We start from the raw sequence: 21,773 nt of genomic DNA on the forward strand, positions 1-21,773 counted from the left end.
CTGCTTGACCATTAGAAGCAGGTTTGAATGGTGCTGACCTCACATGTTTAGTACCATTGAGTTTCATGAACTCTTGAAACTCCAGATTTGTGAAGCAAGATCCTTGTCGCTTACAACGATGTCATGACACGAAGGCTCTCAATGGTAGCTGTGGATGTACTGGATGATATGATTATACAATCTATCCACTTGGAATATGCATCAACCACAACAAAAAACATCTTACCCAGGAAAGGACCCACGGAGTCGATGTGGATCCTTGACCATGGTTTGGATGGCCACGACCACAAACTCAGCGGAGATTCCGCTGGTACTTTGCTCAGCTGCATGCAAGTGTTACACTGATGCACAGATGATTCCAGATCAGAGTAAATTCCAGACCACCATGCGTGAGACCTGGTGATGGCTTTCATCATGACAATATCGGGATGAGTGCTGTGTAGATCACGTACAAATTTCTCTCTGCCTTTCTTAGGCATGACAGCAAGATTACCGCACAGTAAACAATCTGACTGAATGGATAGTTTGTCTTTGCGACAGTTGTAAGGTTTGGTCTCATCACACATTTCCATAGGTAGAGCAGACCAATCACCACTAAGGACACAACGTTTTACAACAGATAAAATCGGGTCCTGCCTGGTCCAGGTCCTAACTTGTTGAGCAGTGACAGGGGTTCCTTCACTCTCAAAAACATCCATAACTAACAGTAGATCTGCAGGTTGTCGCGTCTCCACCTCAGGTGTGGACAAAGGCAGATGGTTCAGTGCATCGGCCCAATTCTCGGTGCCAGGTCTGTGGCGAATGACATAATCATAGGCAGATAATGTCAGCGCCCACCTCTGGATGCAGGACGATGCATTGATATTGATACCTTTGTTTTCCGAAAACAATGAAATTGAGTGGCTTGTGATCCGTTTCGAGTTCAAAAGGAAGACTAAACAGGTACTGATGCATCTTTTTAACCCCATTCACGCAGGCTAAAGCTTCTTTTTCTACCATGCTGTGTAGGCTCTTTCCGCCTTTGAAAAACTTTTCGAAGCATACGCAACAGGTTGTAGTTTACCCGACTCATTAGCTTGTTGGAGCACGCAGCTAACCCCATATGATGAAGCATCATAGGCCAATACTTGACGCTTACACGGATCGTAATGTACCGGCAACTTGTTGGAGCAAAACAGATTTGTAGCTTTCTCAAAGGCTCTATCTTGAGACACACCTCAAACCCAGTTGTCACCTTTTCTGAGCAGCATGTGCAGTGGCTCTAATAAAATGCTCAATCTAGGTAAGAAATTACCGAAGTAGTTGAGTAGACCAAGGAATAAATGCAGCTCTGTCACAATCTGAGGCCTGGGTGCATTTTTGATGGCCTTGGTTTTCAAATCCGTAGGCCTGATACCACCAACAGCAATCTTCCTCCCCAGAAATTCGACTTCCGGTGCCATGAAGACTCACTTCGAACGTTTCAACCTGAGTCCCATTTTGTCCAGACGATGTAGAACTTCTTCAAGGTTGTTCAGGTGTTCGGCAGTGTCACGACCTGTGACCAGAATGTCATCTTCAAACACGACTGTTCTAGGGACGGACTTAACATAGAAACATAGAAAATAGGTGCAGGAGTAGGCCATTCGGCCCTTCGAGCCTGCACCACCATTCAATAAGATCATGGCTGATCATTCATCTCAGTACCCCTTTCCTGCTTTCTCTCCATATCTCTTGATCCCTTTAGCCATAAGGGCCATATCTAACTCCCTCTTGAATATATCCAATGAACTGGCATCAACAAATCTCTGCGGTAGGGAATTCCACAGGTTAACAACTCTCTGAGTGAAGAAGCTTCTCCTCATCTCGGTCCTAAATGACTTACCCCTTATCCTTAGACTGTGTCCCCTGGTTCTGGACTTCCCCAACATTGGGAACATTCTTCCTGCATCGAACCTATCCAGTCCCGTCAGAAATTTATATGTTTCGATGAGATCCCCTCTCATCCTTCTAATGTCCAGTGAATACAGGTCCAGTTGATCCAGTCTCTCCTCATATGTCAGTCCTGCCATCCCGCGAATCAGTCTGGTGAACCTTCGCTGCACTTCCTCAATAGCAAGAACGTCCTTTCTCAGATTAGGAGACCAAAACTGAACACAATATTCCAGGTGAGGCCTCACCAAGGCCCTGTACAACTGCAGTAAGATCTCCCTTCTCCTATACTCAAATCCTCTCGCTATGAAGACCAACATGCCACTTGCCTTCTTCACCGCCTGCTGTACCTGCATGCCAACTTTCAATGACTAATGTACCATGACACCCAGGTCTCGTTGCACCCCCCTTTTCCTAATCTGTCACCATTCAGATAATATTCTGCCTCCCTGTTTTTGCCACTAAAGTGGATAACCTCTCATTTATCTACATTATACTGCATCTGCCATGCATTTGCCCACTCACCTAACCTGTCCAAGTCACCCTGCAGCCTCTTAGCATCCTCCTCACAGCTCACACTGACACCTAGCTTAGTGTCATCTGCAAACTTGGAGATATTAAATTCAGTTCCTTCGTCCAAATCATTAATGTATATTGTAAATAGCTGGGTGCCCAGCACTGAACCTTGCGGTACCCCACTAGTCTCTGCCTGCCATTCTGAAAAGGACCCGTTTATTCCTACTCTTTGCTTCCTGTCTGCCAACCAGTTCTCTATCCACGTCAATACATTACCCCCAATAACATGTGCTTTGATTTTGCACACTAATCTCTTGTGTGGGACCTTGTCGAAAGTTTTTCGAAAGTTCAAATACACCACATCCACTGGTTCTCCCTTGTCCACTCTACTAGTTACATTCTCCAAAAATTCTAGAAGATTTGTCAAGCATGATTTCCCTTTCATAAATCCATGCTGACTTGGACTGATCCTGTCACTGCTTTCCAAATGTGCTGCTATTATGTCTTTAATAATTGATTCCAACATTTTCCCCACTACCGATGTCAGGCTAAACGAGAGAGTGTTTTCTCTCTCCCTCATTTTTTAAAAAGTGGGGTTACATTAGCTACCCTCCAATCCATAGGAACTGATCCAGAGTCTATAGAATGTTGGAAAATGACCACCAATGCGTCCACTATTTCTAGGGCCACTTCCTTAAGTACTCTGGGATGCAGATTATCAGGCCCTGGGGATTTATCAGCCTTCAATCCCATCAATTTCCCTAACACAATTTCCTGACTAATAAGGAGTTCCTTCACTTCCTCCTTCTCGCTGGACCCTCGGTCCCCTAGCATTTCCGGAAGGTTATTTGTGTCTTTCTTAGTGAAGACAAAACCTAAGTATTTGTTGAATTGGTCTGCCATTTCTTTGTTTCCGATTATAAATTCACCTGATTCTGACTGCAAGGGATCTACATTTGTCTTCACTAATTGTTTTCTCTTCAAATACCTATAGAAGCTTTTGCAATCGTTTTTTATGTTCCCTACAAGCTTACTCTCATACTCTATTTCCCCTCTCCTAATTAAACCCTTTGTCCTCCTCTGCTGAATTGTAAATTTCTCCCAGTCCTCAGGTTTGCTGCTTTTTCTGGCCAATTTATATGCCTCTGCCTTGGATTTAACACTATTCCTAATGTCCCTTGTTAGCCACAGTTGAGCCACCTTCCGCGTTTTAATTTTACGCCAGACAGGGATGTACAATTGTTGAAGTTCATCCATGTGATCTTTAAATGTCTGCCATTGCCTATCCACCGTCAACCCTTTAAGTATCATTTGCCAGTCTATCCTAGCCAATTCACGTCTCATACCATCAAAGCTGCCTTTCTTTAAGTTCAGGTGCCTTGTAACTGAATTAACTGTGTCACACTCCATTTCAGTGAAGAATTCTATCATATTATGGTCACTCTTCCTCAAGGGGCCTCGCACAACAAGATTCTGATAAAAGTTATCAGAGGAATCATAGGATAGAAGATGTTTGACCCATTGTGCTTGTGCCGGCTCTTCGGTAGAGCTATACAATTAGTTCCACTCCCCTGCTCTTTTGCCATAACGCTGCAAATTTTTCGTTTTCAAGTATTTATTCAATTCCTTTTTGAAAGTTAATATTGAATAATTTTCCGCAGCCCTTTCAGGCAGTGCAGTTGAGATCACAACAACTCGCTGCATTAAAAAAAAATTCTCCTCATCTCTGGTTAGCGATCCTCCTGCCAGTGGAAACAATTTCTCCTTATTTACTCTATCAAAGCCCTTCAAAATATTGAACACCTACATTAAATCTCCTCTTAACCTTCTCTGCTCTAAGGAGAACAACCCCAGCTTCTTTAATCTCTCAAGATAACTGAAGTCCCTCATCCCTAATAAAATTCTCGTAAATTCATTTGTGCAATGAACAAAAATAATGAGAGATCTGAATTTTCTGTTGCTGCTGTTGTTGTTGTTAACTGCCCATGGACAAAAATGTCACGCTCACAGGAGTTTTATCACCCGCCCAGTACAAATAAAAATTAGAGGGAACATCGGTGCTGACTGGTCCTGGCGGAACCCAAACTGAGCATAGGTGAGTAGGTTATTGGTGAGTAAGTGCCGTTTGATATCATCATCATCATAGGCAGTCCCTCGGAATCGAGTTCAAGACTTGCTTCCACTCTTAAAATGAGTTCTTCGGTGGCTGAGCAGTCCAATACGAGAGCCACAGATTCTGTCATAGGTGGGACAGATAGTTGTTGAGGGAAGGGGTGGGTGGGACAGATTTGCCGCACGCTCTTTCCGCTGCCTGCACTTGATTTCTGCATGCTTTTGGCGATGAGACTCGAGGTGCTCAGCGCCCTCCCGGATGCACTTCCTCCACTTAGGGCTGTCTTTGGCCAGGGACTCCCAGGTGTCAGTGGGGATGTCGCACTTCATCAGGGACGCTTTGAGGATGTCCTTGTCACGCTTCCGCTGCCCACCTTTGGCTCGTTTGCCGTGAAGGAGTTCAGAGTACAGCACTTGCTTTTGGAGTCTCGTATCTGGCATGCCAACTATGTGGCCTGCCCAACGGAGCTGATCAAGTGTGGTCAGTGCTTCAATGCTGGGGATGTTGGCCTGAATGAGGATGCTAATGTTGGTGCGTCTATTCTCCCAGGCGATTTGTAGGATCTTGCGGAGACATCGTTGGTGGTATTTCTCCAGCAACTTGAGGTGTCGACTGTACATGGTCCATGTCTCTGGGCCATACAGGAGGGCGGGTATTACTACAGCCCTGTAGACCATGAGCTTTTTGAGAGTAGTTTTGAGGACCTGGTCTTCAAACACTCTTTTCCTCAGGCGGCCGAAGGCCGCACTGGAGGCGGTGTGGGATCTCGTCGTCCATGCCTGCTCTTGTTGATAGGAGGCTCCCGAGATATGGGAAGTGGTCCACGGTGTCCAGGGCCGCGCCGTGCATCTTGATGACTGGGAGGCAGTGCTGTGCGGTGAGACCTTTTGTCTTACAGATGTTTAGTGTAAGGCCCATACTTTCGTACGCCTCAATAAATATGTCGACTATGTCTTGGAGTTCAGCCTCTGTATGTGCGCAGTTGCAGACGTTGTCCGCGTACTGTAGCTCGACGACAGAGATTGGGGTGGTCTTGGACCTGGCCTGGAGACAGCAAAGGTTGAGCAGGTTCCCACTGATTTTGTAGTTTAGTTCCACTCCAGTTTGTTGACTGTGAGGTGGAGCATTTGATAGCACTGTCGACGACATCTTCCATCACTTTACTGGTGATTGAGGGTAGACTGATGGGGCGGTAATTGGCTGGATTGGATTTGTTCTGCATTTTGTGGACAGAACATACCTGGGCAATTTTCCATTTTGTTGGATAAATGCCAGTGTTGTAGCTGTACTGGAACAGCTTGGCTCGAGATACGGCTAGTTCTGGAGCACCAGTCTTCAGCACTGCAGCTAGGATGTTGTCAGGACCACAGCTTTTGCCGTACCCAAGTCGCTCAGCCGTTTCTTAATATCACGTGGAGTGAATCGAATTGGCTCAAGACTTGCTTCTGTGATGGTGGGGACCTCAGGTGGAGACGAAAATGGATCATCCACTCGGCACTTCTGGCTGAAAATGGTTGCTCATGTGCTGGGCTCCGCCAGTATTGAGGATGGGGATGACCATTCACGAATGAATGTGGCAGGACTGCAGAGATTTGATCTCATCCGTTGGTTGTGGGATCGCTTAACTATGTCTATAGCATGCTGCTTCCGCTGTTTAGTCTGCATGTAGTCCTGTGATGCAGCTTGCCCAGGTTGGCACCTCATTTTTAGGTACGCCTGGTGCTGCTCCTGACATGCTATCTACACTCCTCATTGAACCAAGGTTGGTCCCCTGGCTTGATGGTAATGGTAGAGTGAAGGATATGCCAAGCCATGAGGTTATAGATTATGGTGGAATACAATTCTGCTGCTGCTGATGACTCTCAGCGCTTCATGAATGCCCAGTTTTGAGCTGCTAGATCTGTTCTGAATCTATCTCATTTAGGTCAGTGGTAATGCCACACAACATGATGGAGGATGTCCTAAGTGTGAAGACAGGACTTTGTCTCCACAAGGACTCTCCTACCAATACTGCCATGGACAGATTGGTGAGGACGAGGTCAAATAGATCTTTCCTTTGTGTTGGTTCTCTAACCACCTGCCGAAGGCCTAGCCAGCTTTGTGCTACCGAGCCACTCTTGGTGATGGACATTGAGGTCCCCACCAAAAGTACATTCTGTGCTCTCAGTGCTTCTTCCAATTGGAGTACTGATTCATTAGCAGTAGGTGGTAATCAGCAGAATGTGTCCTTGCCCATGTTTATCCTGATGCCATGAAACTTCATGGGGTCCGGAGTCAATGTTGAAGACACCCAGTACTACTCCCTCCCGACTGTATACCACTGTGCAAGGGGGGTCGGACATACTCAGGGATAGTGATGGAGGAGTGTGGGGCATTGGCTGAAAGGTATGATTCTGCGAGTATGGCAATTATCAGGTTTTTGCTTGACTTGTCTGTGGGACAACACTCCAATTTTTGCGCTAGTCCCCAGATGTTAGTGAGGAGGATTTTGCAGGGCCAACTGGGATGGGTGTGCCTTTGTTGTGTCTGAATCCAGTTTTATTCTTATACTTTTTTTTAAACAATTTGGTACAACTGGGTCATTTTAGAGGGCAGCTAAGAGTCAACCACATTGCTGTGTGTCTGGAGTCACAAATTGGCCAGACCAGGTAAGGAAAGCAGATTTCCTTCCCTAAAGGACATTCGTGAACCAGATGGATTTTACAACAATTCCAATAGTTTCATGGTCACCATTACTGATAATAGCTTTTTATTTTAGATTTATTTAATTAACTGAATTTAAATTCCCCAGCTGCCCAGGATTTGAATTCATAATAAACCTATTTGTACAATCTAGAAATCAATTTTTAAGTTCATTGAATTAAATATTGTACATTTGGCCAAATTATTTGTTCAGATCTGTTGATTTAGCTGAGCTAGTAATAAACTCGATTATTTGAAGGATTGATTAACTTTTTAAAATGGTTTTAGATTGAAACCAACTGCGTAAGTAGCCTTTTAAACGCAATAAGCAAGCAAGTATTTTGCTATAATAGCATTCTGCTGCAAAAAATTGGTTTGCATCATCTATTTTTACAACGATCTATATAAAAAGCCATGAAATGAGGGAACCTATTTTTGTGTTCACCATTAATCCTTCAGAACTCCATATTTAGTTAAGGCTCTTGAGGCAGGTAGCTGCTCTGCTGCGTGTCTTTCCATGTAATTGTATTTAATTTTCCAGATTTTTAGAACTATCCAAGGGGTCGATTTTAGCTCTATCTGCTAGGTGGAGAGTTAAATTCACCCCAGTTGCTCATGAGTCCTAAAGCTGCCGGACGCTGACCGGTTTGGATTTTCACCTGCTCTCCTGAGATTGCAGCAAGGACACCCACACAAAGCTAGCAGGGTCCTTTTTAACATATGCATGTTGGGTCCCAATGATGTAATTAGGATTCGATTTCAATTTTAACCAGGCGGCCTGAGCAGGAAGCGTCAGTAAATTTTTCACCAGACCAACCCAGCGGCGCAAAGGATTGGGGCCAGTAGAGGCCCAAAAAGGTAAGTATAATTTTTTGTTACCTTAATTGTGGGGCCAAGACAGACAGGAGTGCCTTCAGGGAAAGGTTAGACCTCCTCTCCCGTGAACTTGACCCCTCCCCTCCCGCCTCCCCAATTGTGGGGTCCCTACAGGATAGCCTGGCAACTGATTTTGCCACTTATCTGTTGTTGGTGGGCTGAGCAGTTTTCTACCCGGAGCGGTGAGAAATGACTGGTACGATTTAAATAGGACCTGGGAGTTAGAAAATCACCAGTGACTATTTTAACTCATGCCAATATTCACCCACTAAAAACTGAGCTGTAATTAAAATCGGATCCCACATCTTAAAATTGTAAGTTCTTAACTTAAATTGCCATCTGTTGGGAAACTAAAAAACAGAAAATAACAGACTAGTTCAAGAGAAATTTTATCAATATGCAAGTTCTTTATTTTCTAATGTTCTACTTTTCATTATAATTATTTATTCACTGCTGGAATTGAGTTAAGACGGCGCACAAGTGGCCCACCTGATGGAGTACGGCACCATAGCAGAACAACATTTTCTCTGCAAAGAGAAAATCTTGACTTACTCTAGTTTGAACACCAGCTACTTGTGAGACTATCATTTAGGAGCAGTCTCAGTGCTGATACTCTGTGGCACTATTTCCCAGAAACATTGACAATGCTCAGTTTGCAGTTGTCCCAATTTTCTGCTTGGAAGTGGAGTCCTGCAATTTCAGGGCTTGACCGTTTAGCAGTTCACCACAACTGATTTTTTAAACTTGGATTTGGCTAAAGAAAAATAGTGTTGTTACATTTAATATTGTAAAAAGGTCAAGATAAGGAGGATAAGATGTGAAGACATCCTCCTGAGTCATGATTATGACTCTTCCCCAGCCCATAATGTATGTTTTCTTCCATGGGGGACAAGGTGCACGGATGGGCTCGACCTCCTCGGTTGGCAGCTCCCTGTCGCAAGTTGTGTGAAGCCTTCACCTACGAAAAAGAAACAAGTGTGTTCGTGACATCCTTGTGAGGTGTTTAGAGAATGTGCCTGTCATGGGAGAATTACTGGTATGCAGTGTGTAAGAAGTGACTTATGGGGAAGTGAGGGCTGTAATAGTGATGACTGTGTGAGTATGGGGAAAAGAAGGTGGAGTGAAGTGTGGTGCAGTTGATGTAAAAGAGTGAAGGGAAGTGGGGAAGGAGAGTATTGTAAGTAGTGAGACAACAGATGCTACATGTTCTAGCAGAGAGTAAGAGAGCACATTGAACTTTTTTCAGCAATACAGCCATTTTCTGGTAGCTACGTTCCTGGCATTGACCTTGTCTGCGACTTCTTCCCACTGGTGGCAGGGGTATAGCTTGGAGGACACGCTGTCCCCTGTGGGGGTTGGGGTTGGTGGTGGTGGGATGGGAGGATGGAGCTCCTTCCAGGGCCTCCAGTATGACATTTGAGAACCTGAATGCCCTCTTCGAGCCATTTTTCAAATTTCCCTGTTGTCTGCAGCCAGAGTGCACCTCCCCTTTAAGAGATGCTGGCTGACTTTAAGTGATGTCAAGAGATGCCTGAATTCTACGTCCGCCAAACAGACGTGCAGCCAATGAATAGCGAGGCTGCATGCCTGAATCACTTCAATGAGGTTCCAGCACTAATTTAACACACTGCCTGGGACCATATCAACAGACATGTGCAGCGTGCTCCCTTACCCCTGCTCGCCCGTTTTTGCATGTGATTGAATTTTAAAAGGTTGACACTGTCTGCATTTATGTAGTGTTTGTGCAGATTTGCTTCAGCATCCATCAATCTCATCCCTTCTGTAATAGGGCAGAAAATCTCCAGAATTAAAAAAAATCTAATTTTTGGAAATTGTACCTTTTTTTTTAATGAGACAAGTTGGATATTCCAAGCTAATCTCGAGCTTCGTAGGCCTGGAAGCTGTAGAAGATTTATAGCATAAAAAGTTCATGTAAATAGATTTTGCACAGAATCTCTCTTGTGTAGTTTCCTGCTTTGAGTTCTTATTTCAGCTCATAATCATTGGTTTAACTTTCTAAGACCTAGCATGAAATTACATGGTACAGGTACAGTGTCGAAAATCCAGAGTTCCGGAATCTGGACTGTTCTGGAATCCAGATCCCCGCCTCGGGCCGCCGCTGACCTCGTTCCCCCGCCTCGGGTCACCGATCTCGCGGCCGCTCAGCCACCCGTCCCCGCCCCCACTACCAGGTGTTTCTGGACCTGGGACGTCGGAAAGACGTTACGAAGTCCAGAAATACACAAACCTGGGCTCGGGTATTTCCGGATTCAGGACGTCGGAAAGACGTTACGAAGTCCGGAAATACACAAAATCTGGAGCGGCCTCGGTCCCGAGGCTTCCGGATTTTCGACACTGTACCTATATGACAAAATACCGATTTTTCCAGTGCCGTTTGAAAAATGCTTTCTGATCTAATGGATAGCTGTGTTGTGTATCCATGGAAACCAGGCCCAATGATGTACTCAGTTGCTGGATAAACAGCATATGCTACTCCGCAGACCTGCTGAGTATTTCCATCATTTACTGTTTTTATTGCATTATTCCCCATGTAGTCATGCTACTTTTTAATCCTTAAAACCTTCATAGACTTATGTCATGACGTATGCACACCAACCCTTTCTACTTGCTGTGTCTTTATTGCCATCCACTGTGCTGACACTATTACAAATGCTCCCATGGGCAGCGTGGCGGCATGCCACCCCAGGGAGCAGCGCGAGCTGGTACAGGAGAGCGACAACAGTGAAGAGGATTGGAAGTCACCATAATCCAGGTGGACAGGTGCAGCTCAAGCTGCGAGGTCGGGGTGCAGGAGAGGCGTGAGTTTGGGGCCCAGGAGAGGCGAGGGCTGAGGGGCAGCATGGGCCAGCCCACACTGCAATATGTGTGCGCACTAGGTCTGTGCAGCAGAGCTGGTCTCCAGTCGTCTTGGTTAACCCTTGCCACTGGACCAAGACCTAGCTCTGTCAAGCCCGTGTGGTGGCTGGTGTGCAATGGCCACCACACGTTTTCAAAAAAAAATCCACGCACAGGCATCTTCCACCCTTCAGGATATAGTTCAGGACCTGAAATATCAGGTCCCTCATTGAAACACCTGTGAACTCATCCCTTTTTGGTGTGGAAGCAAGTCATCCTCAACACGAGGGATTGCCTAAGAAGAGAAGATTATGAGAGTTCATCGATAAACAAACAGGGCTTTTACAGGACTAGCTGGATATCGTTTATTAATCCTGTCTCATTACACAGTACCAGATCCAAGATAGCCTGCTCCCTGATTGGTTCCCAACGTACTGTTCAAGGAAACTATCCCAGATATACTCTATGACCTCTTCCTCAAGGCTACCCTGGCCAATTTGCTTTGTCCAATCAATATGAAGGTTAAAATCGTCCATGCTTATTGCCGTTCCTTTATTACAAGCCTCCATTATTTCTTGATTTATACTCCGTGCAACAGTGCAGCTACTGTTATGGGGCCACCAGTGACTTTTCTCCCTATTATTCCTTATCTCCACCCAACCTGATTCAACATTTTGATCAACATTTTGATCTTCTGAGCCAATATTGTTTCTCACTAACGCACTGATCTCATCTTTTATTAAAAGTGCTACCCATCTCGTTTTCCTTTCTGCCTGTCCTTCTGAATTGTCAAATACCCCTGAATATTTAGTTCCCAGCCTTGGTCACCTTGCAACCACATCTCTGTAATGGCTATCAGATCATACCCATTTGTATCTATTTGTGCCATCAACTCATCTATTTTGTTACGAATGCTGCATGCATTCAGATAAAGAGCGTTTAAATTTGTTTTTTTTATCATTTTTCCTGCTTTGACCCCACTTTCTGGTTCATCTTTATGTTTATACATTCTGTCCTTTCCTGGCATGTCTGGTCTTTATTTCCCCCAGTGCTACCCTGCTCTATTGCCTTCTCATTATTATTATTCTTCTTTGACTTTTTAAATTTTCGCTCACCTGAACCCCCTCTCTTTCCCCCGCCCCCCCCCCAAACTAATTAGTTTAAAGCCCTCTCTACAGCCCTATTTATTTGATTCGCCAGGACCCTAGTCCCAGCACGGTCTAAGTGGAGCCCCTCGGAATGGAACAGCTCCCTCTTACCCCAGTACTGGTGCCAGTGTCCCACGAACCAAAACCCATTTCTCCCACACCAGTCTTTGAGCCACGTGTTTAACTCTCTGATCTTGTTTACCCTACGCTGATTTGCTCGTGGCTCAGGTAGTAATCCAGAGATTATTACCTTTGTGGTTCTGCTTTTTAATTTGGCCCCTAGCTGCTCATAATCTCTCAGCAGAACCTCTTTGTCCTATCTATATCGTTGGTACCCACGTGGACCACGACAACTGGATCTTCCCCCTCCCACTCCAAATTCCTCTCCAGCCCAGAGGAGATGTCCTTAACCCAGGCAACACCGCCTTAAGGACTCACGCTCTCGGCTGCAGAGAACAGTATCTATCCCCCTAATGATACTGTCCTCTACCACTACAACTTTAATCTTTAATGTGTAATCTTTAATGAGTGCCAATAGCCATTCTACCAGCAAGGGGAATCAGAGCCCAATCCTAGCCCCACCTGATAACTGCACGCACGCACTTTCATGTACAGAGTGATCAGGTCATGGGAGCCTTGGCTTATTTCCCCTACCCCCGCCCTCGTCTCCCCAGAAAGAGGTTATTTAAAAAAAAACATTTAATAACTTACCTCTCCTTGGTGTTCACGAGGGTTGCTGAAGAACCTGAGCAGGGCAGGCCATCGAGTTTTCAAAAGGGATCCTTTAAAGGCATTAGGCCCCTAATTTACATTTTATGCGGGCCAAACACCTGCACGGATTGGGTACTGGCCACCCCGCTGCTAAATTCATATATTTACACCCGTATTATGGCTGAAAAATGAGCGTAAATTCTACCTCAGTATCTGTTTTAGCATAACTTTTGTTTGAGAAGAAAGTATCATTTAAAAAAAAAAGCAAATAAATACCATGCACGCCTATAGTGTATGTTGGTGTATATCTCCCATTGGTTAGTGCTGTGCAGACTTTTGTTCACCGTTTATGATTTGAATAGTCGTTTCCGCTCAGATGCACTGGCTTTTTTCAGCGCAATTTGATTGAAATTAATCAAAACAACCCAAAATATTACAGAATTTCGAGCACAAATTATGTTCAGTGCAAATCGAATTTCTGCGATATTTTGCGCTGGTTTAAAAAACATTGTGCTGGAAGCTGACCCCCACCCCAGATTGAATTAATCACCACGGCGAGTTTCTGCTAATTGCGCATTTGCAGGCCTTCAAGAAGCTTTTTTTAGGCGCAAAGGCATTAACAGGCACGTTTTTAAAGCTTTTAAATATATATTTTTTAAATTTCCTAAGGAAATGTCTGCTCTATGTAATTAGAAAATGGTTCTGTATAGTATTTTAAAGATATTTTCAGTTATTTAAAACCAGATTACTGACAGGTGGTGGACTAGATACTGATTAAAAATGTTTTTTTGGTGATAAACCCATTTTCAGCTGTATCAAGTTACCAATCTTAAATAGATCAAGGAATATTTTTTAATACAAATTAAAAAAAAAAATGATGGTCTAAAACGCTACCCAATTGCATTGATTCAAGGCAGCTTTTACATTCATCAATATGCGAATGAATTTGGCCAGGGGGAACAATCCCAAGATTTACTGATGACAGAAAAGAAGGACGTTTGGCAGTGATAACAACTGTTTTAAAAAAAAAAACCAATAAGACATATGTTAGCAGAATGGGCAGACAGGTAGCAGATGTATAAGTGTGAAGTAATACATTTTGGGAGGAAAATCAAAGAAAAAGATGGCATACACGATGATAAGACACTGATGGGCATGGACCAACAGAGAGAAATAGCAGTTCAAATAAATAATGCCCTAAAAGTGTGTGAAAGCCATATAAAAGGCCATTTTAGGTTTTATAAATAGGGGCATGGTGTACAAGAGTAAAGAGGAAATGAAAAATTTAAACAAATCATTGGTTAGAGCATAGTATGCAGTTTTAAACACCCCATTATCGAATGGACGATAAATTCATAAGGAGTATCCAGTGTGGGTGCACCAAGATTTTATTAGGGACGAGATTTTATCTGGGAAGAATTTTAACCCCCAAAATAAGTAGGTTTGGGTCGGGTGAGAAGTAAGAATGTAAAAAATCTCAAAGCTGAACCCAACCCGTCCCGCCCACTTTTGGTTTTGTTGGAGGCTGGATAGGCAACCAAGGAAGCAGGTCCCTCATTTAAATATTTTAATGAGGCTGCGAAACTCAGATTTTTTTCTTTGTTCAAGTTTTAACCTGACAGCTAAAGGGAGGCGAGGACTGCTGCACGGAACAGTAAGTGCTTTCCAGCGCTGCTTGTAGGCTAGGAGGAGCAAAAGTGCTTCCCCCCCCCCACCCCTGGGCTTGCCGAGCAAACCCGTTAACCTCCCCAGTGATCAAACCCCTGCGATCCGATGCCCTCCAGATATCCTGTGATCTCCTCCCGGTCCCCCCATATTCTCCACGGGCCACCCGCACACCCCCCCCCCCCCCTAATGCTGTCTGCCCCCACCCCCCCTCCCCACGATCTTCTCCCCCCAACTCTTACCATCTCCCACCCACCTGATCCCAACTCTTGATCTCTCCCTCGCTTCTCTCCGCTCCCTGGCTGCAGCCTGGTGCCAAAGGCCCAGCCAGTCGACAGCCAGCCTCTCAATCTGATTGGCTGTGGCCGGAAAATGGAGACAAAATAATGTTAATTAAGTCCTGCCGTTAAATTTGGCAGGACCTGAGGGAAACTCGTTCTTTCTGGTTACCTGACTGCAAAACTGCGCCCCGCTCCCGCCGGTTAATATCTGGGCCTATAATTTTGAGAGGAGACATTTAATATAATAAGACTCATTCCACTGAACCAGAGAAGGCTAAGAGGAGATTGAATATAGATTTTTTTTTAAACTATGAAGCATTTTGATAAAGTGAATAGGGAAAGACTCTTTCCTTTCTAGTTGGGAAGTTGGTGATGAAGGGGGGTCATCACTTTAACATTGTCGCTATGAAAGTGAGGAGAGAGATTAGCAGAAATTTATTTTCACTGAATGATGTTAGAGCATGGACGGTTTTGCCAAATTGAATGGCTGAGGCATCTTTTCAGTGGAAATGGATAAATATTTGAAACAGAGGAGGATGAAAGGCTTTCAGGAGAGCATGGACAATGGGATTGGTTTTGGATTGCTCTAGCAGAGACATTATGGGTCAAATAGCCTCTTTCCGTGCTGTAAACTTCCATGGTTTTATGGTTCAATCCCATTGGTATAATGTTGAAAGCAGGAACTAGAAAATTGTTGTGCTGTGCCCTTGCATGCCCTGCTCTGAATAAGCATGGCACTCTTTTACCTTTAGTGGATACAGATCTTGTACAAAATGTACATGAGCTTTGTTATGAATGTTTAATTTATTTAAATAATGGTGTCAATATTTAGCACTCCATTTTCTGATTTTTTTTGTAGTTGAATGTGTTTCCTAATGTTAAGTATGTCTGTTCAAAGTGGCCATAAATGGTGAGCCTCCTGACTCGGAGATTGCCACAACTCAGCCAAAGTTGCTACTATGCTGCCGCAAAACCACTTTTGTAGCCAAGAAGAGTATTGCACCAACTGTTCATACAGGACACATTTAGTTAGGTTCCTGAGCTGCCACTTAAATGAACTGTCCACGTGTATTCAATCTAATGTCTCAAAAGACAATTCCCCCACCTAGTCCTTTGCACCACTTTGACTAACATCCATATTTTACTACCTTATTTCACATCATTTCAAAGAAGCTGCATAGACAAAGGTGCAACCAATTTATTTCCCTATTTTGTCCTGTGCACCTGATGTGCCATATTTTGGTGCACTGTTTCCCCTTAATGCTTGCATATATTCTGTGTGCCTTCTAACTGACTCCCATTGCAAGACATTAGTGTGGTGGTTGCCTGCTGGGTAGCCAAAGGCACCCTTTGGGATTGAGGTGTCTCTGTGCCTCTTTATGATGCTTCTGAGATGACCATGCAATTGCTTCTGCCATGTCCACTGCTGCAGTGGCTGGCTAGTCCTGCGACTTTTGGCACATCTACATGAATTAGCGCTGTCAGGAGGCAGTGCTGGAAAGGCTGATTCTGCATCACTTTTATAGGCAGCAGCCTCATCCATGCCTAGTCTAGCCATGTCCCTGCTGCTCGACACTCTCACACCCACCGTTAGTGGCTGTGCCTTTAGCAGCCTATGCTGCACACTCTTGACTACAGCCCTTCACCTCTCCACATTTCTCTCCTCCATTAAGACACTCCTTAAAATGTACCCCTTTGTCCAAGCTTTTTGTCACCCTCCTTATACCTCCTTTGGCTCACGTCCATTTTTCATTACACCCCGGGTTGGGGGAGCTAGTTTATTTTATTCTTGGCAATAGAAACATAGAAAATAGGTGCAGGAGTAGGCCATTCAGCCCTTCTAGCCTGCACCGCCATTCAATGAGTTCATGGCTGAACATGCACTTCAGTACCCCCTTCCTGCTTTCTCGCCAAACCCCTTGATCCCCCGAGTAGTAAGGACTTCATCTAACTCCCTTTTGAATATATTTAGTGAATTGGCCTCAACTACTTTCTGTGGTAGAGAATTCCACAGGTTCACCACTCTCTGGGTGAAGAAGTTTCTCCTCATCTCGGTCCTAAATGGCTTACCCCTTATCCTTAGACTGTGACCCCTGGTTCTGGACTTCCCCAACATTGGGAACATTCTTCCTGCATCTAACCTGTCTAAACCCGTCAGAATTTTAAACGTTTCTATGAGGTCCCCTCTCATTCTTCTGAACTCCAGTGAATACAAGTCCAGTTGATCCAGTCTTTCTTGATAGGTCAGTCCCACCATCCCGGGAATCAGTCTGGTGAATCTTCGCTGCACTCCCTCAATAGCAAGAACGTCCTTCCTCAAGTTAGGAGACCAAAACTGTACACAATACTCCAGGTGTGGCCTCACCAAGGCCCTGTACAACTGTAGCAACACCTCCTGCCCCTGTACTCAAATCCCCTCGCTATGAAGGCCAACATGCCATTTGCTTTCTTAACCGCCTGCTGTACCTGCATGCCAACCTTCAATGACTGATGTACCATGACACCCAGGTCTCGTTGCACCTCCCCTTTTCCTAATCTGTCACCATTCAGATAATAGTCTGTCTCTCTGTTTTTACCACCAAAGTGGATAACCTCACATTTATCCGCATTATACTTCATCTGCCATGCATTTGCCCACTCACCCAACCTTTCCAAGTCACTCTGCAGCCTCATAGCATCCTCCTCGCAGCTCACACTGCCACCCAACTTAGAGTCATCCGCAAATTTGGAGATACTACATTTAATCCCCTCGTCTAAATCATTAATGTACAATGTAAACAGCTGGGGCCCCAGCACAGAACCTTGCGGTACCCCACTAGTCACTGCCTGCCATTCTGAAAAGTACCCATTTACTCCTACTCTTTGCTTCCTGTCTGCCAACCAGTTCTCAATCCATGTTAGCACACTACCCCCAATCCCATGTGCTTTAACTTTGCACATTAATCTCTTGTGTGGGACCTTGTCGAAAGCCTTCTGAAAGTCCAAATATACCACATCAACTGGTTCTCCATTGTCCACTTTACTGGAAACATCCTTAAAAAATTCCAGAAGGTTTGTCAAGCATGATTTCCCTTTCACAAACCCATGCTGACTTGGACCTATCATGTCACCATTTTCCAAATGCACTGCTATGACATCCTTAATAATTGATTCCATCATTTTACCCACTACTGAGGTCAGGCTGACCGGTCTATAATTCCCTGTTTTCTCTCTCTCTCCTTTTTTAAAAAGTGGGGTTACATTGGCTACCCTCCACTCGATAGGAACTGATCCAGAGTCAATGGAATGTTGGAAAATGACTGTCAATGCATCCACTATTTCCAAGGCCACCTCCTTAAGTACTCTGGGATGCAGTCCATCAGGCCCTGGGGATTTATCGGCCTTCAATCCCATCAATTTCCCCAACACAATTTCCAGACTAATAAAGATTTCCCTCAGTTCCTCCTCCTTACTAGACCCTCTGACCCCTTTTATATCCGGAAGGTTGTTGGTGTCCTCCTTAGTGAATACCGAACCAAAGTACTTGTTTAATTGGTCTGCCATTTCTTTGTTCCCAGTTATGACTTCCCCTGATTCTGACTGCAGGGGACCTACGTTTGTCTTTACTAACCTTTTTCTCTTTACATACCTATCGAAACTTTTGCAATCCGCCTTAATGTTCCCTGCAAGCTTCTTCTCGTACTCCATTTTCCCTGCCCTAATCAAACCCTTTGTCCTTCTCTGCTGAGTTCTAAATTTCTCCCAGTCCCCAGGTTCACTGCTATTTCTGGCCAATTTGTATGCCACTTCCTTGGCTTTAATACTGTGGATGCTTTCATGACTGAGATAGATAGATTGTTGGATAAGGCTATAAAGGGATATGGAGTTGAGTTGCAGATTAGTCATGATCTAAATGAATGGCAGAGCAGACCTGAGAGGCTGAATAGCTTGTTCCTTCCGTTACTAAAGGAGTTACTAACAATGGAGATCAGCCCCACTCTTGATCTGAAGATGGAAGAAAGACCATTGATAAAGCAGCTCAAAATGGTTTGGGTCAGGGATATTACCATGGGGAACTCCTGCACCAATGTCCTGAGTCTACTTCCATAGTATTAAGAGTGCTGCTTGGTTTTTGGGGCAAGCAGAAAACAGAAGATGAATATATGTCACAATGCTGACTGCTGCACACCTATATACAATGGGCCCATGCCTTGCCTGAAGGTAGAGTGTACATGTATAATTTAAGGCAACCTCCATGTTAATCATAATCGAGTCCCACACTCTTGAATTAAGGCAAGGTTCCCTCCCCTCCAGTTTGCTAGTCGCCGATATAAAATGGGTACATCAGAGAAACAGGCCTTCTTTGAATAATTTCTTAAAGCTAGTTTGTTGTAATTGTTGATTGAATATTGAAATTTAGTTTTTAGTGAGCTTGTCTCTGGCAATGAAACACCTTGCATACTTTTTCTCCATGTTTTTGACTTTTTCTTGAAGCCTTCAGTTTGCAAGACAAGCTTTCCTGGAATCTTCGAATGACTGTTGTGTTACATGTTGCAGCCAACCAAGATGGGAGAATACGAACTCTTGCCGCTCCTCCGCCCTGACCTCGTCACTCCTGCTGTACTTGCCCGCTCTGCAATCAGCGACCTGGATTTGGGTGATGTCAAATCCAGTCGCCCTCCTGCAGCAGCACGTGCTGCTCCCTGTAGTGGCATGCCGCCACGCCATAAAATGCTCCCTCTTATGGCCTCGGCCTGCTGATGGTCTTGCAGGCCCGGAATGTACCGATTTCCGGACCGGGCCGCCGCACGTTGCTCCCTCTAATGGCCCCAGCTTACTGATGTTCTTGCAGAGGGATGTGACCGGGGCCCAGTAGAGGCGAGAGTTCGGGGCCCAGAAGAAGTGTGGGCCCAGGGGCAGCACGGGCCAGCCCACAATGCGATATGTGTGCGCACTAGGTCCATGCAGCAGAGCTGGTCTTCAGTTGTCTTGGTTAATCCTTGCCACTGGACTAAAACCTTGCTCTGTCAAGCCCATGTGATGGCTGGTGTGTAACATCCACCACACATTAAAAAAATCCGCGCACAGGCATCTTCCACCCTTCACGATGTAGTTCAGGACCTGGAATATTAGGTCCTTCATTGAAACACCTGTGAACTCATCCCTTTTTGGCGTGGAAGCAAGTCATCCTCATTTCGAGGGACTGCCTATGATGATGGGAGGATATGAATCCATTTTATATTCACATGGCAATCCCTTTGATGAAGAGTCACTGTCAACTGGGAGAGGACCTTCACTAGTACGGATGTGTCGGCCCAGTCTGCAAGTGTGTCACCATAGAGTGCTCTTGTGCCATTGAATCGCTCCTTCTTCCAGCTGTAACAGACCATTATAGAGGGTGTACTTTTATTTTCCACAGTAGGTTTTACGTAGACCTTGCATTAAGTCTGTGCTTCCTGAGAAAATACAGTTTCTATTTATCAACAGTAATCTGATACTTGTAAATCTAAGTGAGGTGCACCACATATCACCTGATATCCAAAAAGAACTGTAGGACTTGAAGAATCTTTTTGAATCAATCTACCACTCCGAAATAGTGACCATTGCAGTAGTAGATTATCACACTTCCCTTTCATCTCTGGTTCCTGGATCTCAATGCAGTCAAGACTGAGGGGATAAAAGTCTCCTTTCTGACCAGGTTTCTATGTGAAATGAGCTTGAGCATTTTTATTTATTAAGGGTGTGTGACAAATCTTTATTTTTGTTAACTACATTTATCCTCATGTTTCTGTAGGTTTCTCTGGCAATTGTGTTGGGTGTGGAGAAAAAGGATTTCGTTATTTCACTGAATTTTCCAATCACATCAACCTGAAACTCGCCACCCAGCCCAAGAAGCAAAAGCACCTGAAGTGCTGTCTGATTAAGAATGCACAGGGCAGTCTCACTAAAGGACCCTTAATCTGCTGGAAGGGCACAGGTGAGAGCTGGAATATGGGGCCCAAGTTTCCACAAGAAAAAAAACGGGCGCACCTCCGAGCTGGGCGCCCGTTTTTCGCGCCTAAAACGGCGCATAAAAAAATCCTCGGTATTCTCCACCTACTTACAGGTCCTGTGGCCCTCGGCGCAGCCAGCACGAGCTGTGGGGGGGCGCGCTGCAGTCAGCACGCAAGTGCAGTAGCTCCCACTGTGTGGGAGGGGCCCGAAGCACGCAGCCCCTGGCCCTGGCCCAATGGCCTCACTGGGGCTGCGTGAATGAGGCTCCTCCCACGGCCAGCTCCTGCTCCCCGCCCGACCAGACCCGACACTCGCTCCCCCCCAGCCCCGACCCCCGACACCCGCTCCCCCCCGCCCCGACACCCGCTCCCCCCCCTGCCCCGACCCGACACCCGCTCCCCCCCCGACCCGAGACCCGCTCCCCCGACCCGAGACCCGACACCCGCTTCCCCCCCCCGACCAGACACCCGCTCCCCCCCACCCCCGACCAGACACCCGCTCCCCCCCCCCCCGACCCGAGACCCGCTCCCCCCGAGACCCGCTCCCCCTCCCCTCCCCGACCCGACCCGAGACCCGACACCCGCCCCCGCCGCCCCGACCCGACACCCGCTCCCCCCCCGACCCGACCCCGACACCCCCCGACCCGACCCGAGACCCGCTCTCCGACCCGCGCTCCTGTCCCCTGACCCTCCCCCCCCCCCGCTCTCTCCCCCTCCCCTCTCTCTCTCTCTCTCTCTCTCTCTCTCTCTCTCTCTCCCTTCCCCTCTCTCTCTCTCCCTTCCCCTCTCTCTCTCTCCCTTCCCCTCTCTCTCCCTTCCCCTCTCTCTCTCTCCCTCCCCTCCCTTCTCTCTCCCTCCCTCCCCTCTCTTCCTCCTTCCCTCCCCTCTCTCCCTCCTTCCCCTCTCTTCCTCCTCTCTCTCTCTCCCTCCCTCCCCTCTCTCTCTCTCCCTCTCCCTCCTCTCTCTCTCCCTCCCCTCTCTCTCTCTCTCTCTCTTCCTCCTTCCCCCCACCCCCCCCCCCCTCCCCACCCCCTCTCTCTCT

The 21,773-nt window shown here is 45.9% G+C and overlaps 1 protein-coding gene across 4 annotated transcripts in view; it reads left to right on the forward strand.

The window, feature by feature from the left end:
- The window catches only part of greb1 (growth regulating estrogen receptor binding 1), a 396,947-nt gene that overhangs the window by 191,837 nt on the left and 183,337 nt on the right, over positions 1–21,773 (forward strand). For all 4 annotated transcript variants that reach the window (XM_070885003.1, XM_070885002.1, XM_070885004.1 and 1 more), the window contains one exon: positions 20,533–20,715. In XM_070885003.1, coding sequence (XP_070741104.1) covers positions 20,533–20,715 — 183 coding nt within the window. The remainder of the gene's footprint in view (positions 1–20,532; positions 20,716–21,773) is intronic.

The sequence above is a fragment of the Pristiophorus japonicus genome, chromosome 7 (assembly GCF_044704955.1).
Source record: "Pristiophorus japonicus isolate sPriJap1 chromosome 7, sPriJap1.hap1, whole genome shotgun sequence".
NCBI lineage: Eukaryota > Metazoa > Chordata > Chondrichthyes > Pristiophoridae > Pristiophorus > Pristiophorus japonicus.